Source organism: Drosophila simulans, unplaced genomic scaffold (assembly GCF_016746395.2).
Source record: "Drosophila simulans strain w501 unplaced genomic scaffold, Prin_Dsim_3.1 Segkk5_quiver_pilon, whole genome shotgun sequence".
Taxonomy (NCBI): Eukaryota; Metazoa; Arthropoda; class Insecta; order Diptera; family Drosophilidae; genus Drosophila; species Drosophila simulans.
Window position 1 is genome coordinate 248,014 of NW_025416856.1, and position 6,256 is coordinate 254,269.

At 39.8% G+C, this 6,256-nt stretch overlaps 1 protein-coding gene across 1 annotated transcript; it reads left to right on the forward strand.

Moving 5' to 3' along the window:
* Window positions 1-2,141: 2,141 nt before the first annotated feature.
* On the forward strand, window positions 2,142-4,128 carry LOC123327423. Its single transcript, XM_044923835.1, has one exon. The coding sequence runs from the start codon at window positions 2,341-2,343 to the stop codon at window positions 3,619-3,621; it is 1,281 nt and encodes a 426-aa protein (XP_044779770.1). The 5' UTR covers window positions 2,142-2,340; the 3' UTR covers window positions 3,622-4,128.
* Window positions 4,129-6,256: the final 2,128 nt, after the last annotated feature.

Genomic DNA, 6,256 nt, shown 5'->3' on the forward strand with positions numbered 1-6,256 from the left:
CAAGAGAATTTGGAATATAATTAACTTGCGACAGGGATAAGTCGAGCAAGCCGTCAATAAAGTCATGTTGTGCTAAGGGGAGAAGGATATTCGATTGTTCTTCTGGGGACCACATTGTGCCAGGTATATTAAAATCACCTAGAACTACCAATTGGTCCCTGTCAGAAAGTTTATTTAAGATGGACTGCATAGCGGACAGATGATTCTGATATTCTGGGAATTCAGAAGATGGCGATGGCGGAATATAGGAGCACGTAATATAAACTGATCTGTCGGAAAAAGACAGCTTTACACATAAGAATTCCGAGTTACGGGAATCGTCCAAAAGTAACTCCTCCGACGCGAGGGTAGATCTAACCGCAATTAAGACTCCACCTCCCCGTCTGGAGGGACGGTCAAACCTATATATAGTGTACATACCTGGGAAGACTTCGGAGTTAAGTATCTCCGGCTTTAACCAAGTCTCTGTGAACACTATAATATGGGATGCAAATGAAAGACTATCACAAAACAGTTTAATTAATTTGCTACGCAAGCCTCTAACATTTTGATAGGAGATAGTAAGTTTTGTAGTTAGTTTTTTGAAGAGGAAGAAGATGAAGAGGCGGATGGTGCAGTGGTCTGGCCACGTGAGGGAAGTTTAATTCCCACGGGCACCTTTTTCTTATTTTTGATCTTAGCTTCAAACTCTTTTACCACCATACTATCCGGCCAAAAGTCACCCGAACATATGGTCGAAAAGAGCTCGTTTGGGACAGTTATCTTGAAAGATGATATGTCCCTAGCATAAGAGAAGTTAAATTTTTCCACTTTTATATTATCGGCTTTTGTTTTGTCTTGTATATAAGACAATACATCCGACGATGTTTGATCAGGGGCAAGCCGAGAAACAAAAATTTGTTTCTTTAGTGGAACCACCGCGAGGGGTTTTGGCGCTGCAGATTGTATTTCTGAAGCGCCAACTTGTGCCGGTAGTCCGGACTCAATGTTCCCTTGTGTTGGTATACTAATCGAGACAGGTGGAATCACTGGTTGAGAAACCAATGCGGACAATTCGGAATTTTTAGCAATCATAGGGTGGGGTCCATCCACAGCTGATTGATCGGATTGCTCCGAATCTTTTTTAGCTGCCGATCTTAGCAGCATATGTGGATTTGCTGCGATTGACAGCTGATCAGTTGTGGAGTCCTGTTGATCATTTGCCCGTGGTTGCGGGGCCTTAGGCAGCCTACCACCAGCGGCTTTTTTGCGCTTTGGAGATTCATCTAATAGCTTAAGGCCATTAAACTGTGAATTAAGCGCGGAAAGAAGATCATCGGCTCGACGAAAACTATCTCTAGCTATGCCAAAACTGTTGATCAGTTCTTTCAAGCCACCTTTAGTTTGGCGCATAAACGATTTCATCTCGTTCGCAACCACAAGGCAAGCATCACAACAGTAATTTAGATTTTTACCCTTTGCTAGGTCATCACTCGTACGGCCATTAAAACCAGCGCACTTAGTATGCACCATTCTATCACATAGCCAACAAGTCATTTTTGGCTGCTCAGGTTTTATAACCTGGCAACAATTTTTATAAAAGCAGACAACATTTACGGTTTCCATATTTAACTGAAATCAGACCACTGTGCGTGCACGAAAACACAAAACCAAAACTTTCAAGCCAGCTGTTAAAAGAACCGCACGAGAGCAGTCTGCACGCTGAGAAATTTAGATTTTGTGTGGGAGAGCGAAGGAGAGAGAGAGAGAGAGTGAGAGCGAAAAGTGCAGTTTATGTGCATGCAAAAAAACAACACCAAACACCACTGCGACGCACAAAAAGGGAGAGTAAACAAAACAAAGAGACGAAAAATGCAAACTACTTTGTATATTTGTTTAAACTACTGCACAAATCACAAAAGAATCACTCGCGAAAGCGAACGGATCATTAAAAATTATGTTTATATATATGATAATTAAAGAAAATTTTTTAAAAACCGCGGCTGGTTTGACAAACACAAAGTAAAAACCGGGGAGCAAAAAAAACACGACCGTTCGCTTTGAAAGCTATAGACGTTTTTTTTTCCCGTCTTAATGTGCTCATGTCTTGTTCAATGACATGCATTGGACGCTTGCCACTGTAAGTGAAATCGAGCCGATTTATAATAGCATCGACAGTACCACTTCAACCTCCGAAGAGATAAGTCGTGCCACTCAGTCTAAAGCCTCGCTTCGCGTAAGCCCAAAACTCTTATCAGCAAAATCTTGATAAACAAATATCAACCACAAAGAGAAAATAAAAAACTTAACAACAAAAACAACAATACCGCTAATCCGGGCTCAAGCCCTTAACCAACAATCATGACAGACCCACCAAACATTTACAAAATCACTTCAAAAACATACCAATCCCAATTAGGCGAACCTAAATTTATAATTATTAAAAGAAATGACAACAACTCTTTCGAAAGAACTTCACCATTCATCATAAAAAAATCGGTGGACTTTGCCTGTGGAGGAGAAGTTGAGGGATGCAAACGTACAAGAGACGGCAACCTGCTAATAAAAACCAAAAATGAATTACAAGCCAGAAAACTCCTAAAACTAACAAAAATTGCAGATGTGGATGTAACAGCAAGTGAACATAAAACATTAAACTTCTCTAAGGGAGTTATTTACTGTAACGACCTTAGACACATCGACGAAGACACAATTCTACAAGAACTAAAACCACAAAAAGTATCTGAAGTTAAAAAAATAATGAAACGGCAAAACCCCAACTCTAACTCCGACACCAACAACATCACATTAGTTGAAACTGGACTTATAATTATAACCTTTGAATCGCATAAGCTCCCCGAGATAGTACGAATCGGGTACGAAACAGTCCGAGTACGAGACTATATCCCACTCCCACTTCGATGCAAAAAATGCCTCCGCTTCGGTCATCCAACACCCATATGCAAAAGTGTAGAAACTTGCATCAATTGCTCTGAAACAAAACACACAACCGACGGAGAAAAATGCACAAACGAAAAAAACTGCTTAAATTGCCGAAATAACCCAGAACTTGACCATCAACACAGCCCAATTGACCGCAAATGCCCTACGTTCATAAAAAACCAGGAATTAACAGCAATTAAAACCACACAAAAAGTTGACCATAAAACGGCCCAACACATATATTTCGAACGTCACGGCTTCCAAACGAAAAACACCTACGCCAAAACACTTACAAACGGCACAACCCAGAGGACAACAAACACTCCATCACCTAATATTCACACAAACACAACCCAATCACAACACCAAAATCCGCACCACACACCCAAATCAGCAGCACAAAACACTTCATCTAAGACACCAACAACTGAACCAGCCAAAACAACCTTACTATCCAACCAACCACACCAACACCACCACCACCACAGCTACGACAAACTAGAAGACATGGATACCGACTACACACCTACCAGAAAACCATCTACGGCATACTCATCACAACTCACAGAAGACCTAAAAATAAAAATCTTCCCGAAAGATAAGTCCAATAACCTATCCATAAACCTTAAAGCATCTAAACTAAAGGCCAAAGCCCACAAAAACAAACACACTAACAACAGCGACAGCGAATCCATATAGAACCTTAAACTCTACACAAAACCCTAACCGTTAACACTACCTTTAAGTAAGTTATAAGCTTTAATTTTCTCTCAAATGTCACTAACTATAATCCAATGGAATCTAAAAGGATATCTAAACAACTACAGCCATCTCCTTATTCTAATCAAAAAATACTCCCCTCACATAATTTCCCTCCAAGAAACCCATATACAATACACTAATAACATCCCAACCCCAATAAACTACAAACTATTAACAAATATTGCCACCAACAGATTTGGGGGCGTAGCACTACTAGTGCATAAGTCAATACAACACACTGTCCTCAACATAACAATCGATATAGAAGCAATAGCCATAAATATAGAATCTAAACTTAAATTAAACATATTTTCCACATACATTTCTCCGACCAAAAACATAACTAACCAGACACTCCATAACACATTTAACATACAACAAACACCCTCTCTAATTACGGGAGATTTTAATGGATGGCACCCATCCTGGGACTCCCCAACAACAAATAAACGAGGAAAAATAACTCAAAGATTCATTGACAACAAGCACCTTATCCTGTTAAACGACAAATCTCCCACACACTATTCAACACACAATACATACACACACATAGACCTCACACTCTGCTCTCCAATCCTAGCCCCCCACGCCAAGTGGAAAATACTAAACGATCTTCACGGTAGCGACCATTTCCCTATTATCACAACACTATTCCCAACAACCAATCCACAAAAATTCTTCAGACCCTTTTTTAAACTCAAAGAAGCCAACTGGGAACAGTTCAACGCTCTTACCCACCAAACCAACAAGAAATACCCCACCTCCCACAACGTAAACAAAGAAGCCGCTCTAATCAATAGAATCATCCTTTATAGCGCAAACCTCTCCATCCCACAAACCTCACCTAACACACATCCATACAGGGTTCCATGGTGGAACAAACACCTCGACCAATTACGTAAAGAAAAACAACTTGCCTGGAAAAAATTAAACCGCACAATTACTGTTGACAACATTCTAGACTATAGACGCAAAAACGCAATATTTAGATACGAACTAAAAAAGAGGAAAAAAGAAGCTTCCAGCTCTTTCACCTCAACCATCCATCCCACTACTCCCTCATCCAAAATATGGGCCAATATAAGACGCTTCTGCGGACTTAACCCAGCAAAACAAATTCATGCCATCACAAACCCAGTAAATAATGAGACTACATTGGCTAGCAACGAAATTGCTAACATATTCGCACAACATTTCTCTGACCTCTCCGGCGACTGGAACTTTTCAGAGGAGTTCCGGAACAATAAATATAGAAACAACCTACATCTCTACACCCCCTCTCCAATAGCCCAAACCATAGAAGAGAACATAACGTATCTAGAACTTAGCTCAGCACTACAAACATTAAAAGGATGTGCTCCAGGACTAAATAGAATCTCGTATCAAATGATCAAAAATAGCTCCCACACAACAAAAAACCGAATAACGAAACTATTTAATGAAATATTCAATAGCCACATACCTCAAGCCTACAAAACAAGCCTAATCATACCAATCCTTAAGCCAAACACCGATAAAACGAAAACTTCCTCATACCGACCCATCTCCCTCAACTGCTGTATAGCTAAGATACTTGATAAAATAATTGCGAAAAGACTCTGGTGGCTAGTGACATATAACAACCTAATTAACGACAAACAATTCGGATTCAAAAAAGGCAAATCGACTTCGGACTGTCTACTCTATGTAGACTATCTCATAACGAAGTCAAAAATGCACACCTCCCTCGTCACTCTTGATTTTTCAAGAGCCTTCGATCGAGTAGGTGTGCACTCCATAATCCAGCAATTGCAGGAATGGAAAACGGGCCCCAAAATAATAAAATACATTAAAAACTTCATGAGCAACAGAAAAATAACTGTCCGCGTCGGTCCGCATACATCAAGCCCGTTACCCCTATTCAACGGAATCCCCCAAGGTTCACCCATATCCGTAATACTTTTCCTCATAGCATTCAACAAATTATCCAATATCATATCCCTACATAAAGAAATTAAATTCAACGCATATGCCGACGACTTCTTCCTTATAATAAATTTCAACAAAAACACAAATACAAATTTCAACTTAGACAATCTATTCGACGATATAGAAAATTGGTGCTCCTACTCAGGGGCATCGCTTTCCCTATCCAAATGTCAACACCTCCACATATGCAGAAAACGTCACTGCACATGCAAGATAAGCTGCAACAACATCCAAATTCCTAGCGTTACGTCCTTAAAAATTCTAGGAATGACCTTAAACAACAAATACAAATGGAACACACACATAAAACTACTTCTACCCAAACTACACAACAAACTAAATATAATAAAATGCCTATCTAGTCTTAAATTTAATTGCAACACGCATACACTACTTAATGTCGCAAAAGCAACAATTATAGCCAAACTAGAGTATGGTTTGTTTCTGTACGGCCATGCTCCCAAAAGCATTCTAAACAAAATAAAAACACCGTTTAACTCCGCTATCCGTCTAGCTCTCGGCGCCTATCGCTCTACCCCAATAAATAACTTACTTTACGAATCGAATACTCCCCCCTTAGAAATGAAACGAGACCTTCAAATAG

Coding starts and splice junctions, on each gene's coding strand:
- LOC123327423 (XM_044923835.1), top strand. CDS start 2,341: ATGACAGACCCACCAAACATTTACAAAATCACTTCAAAAACATACCAA.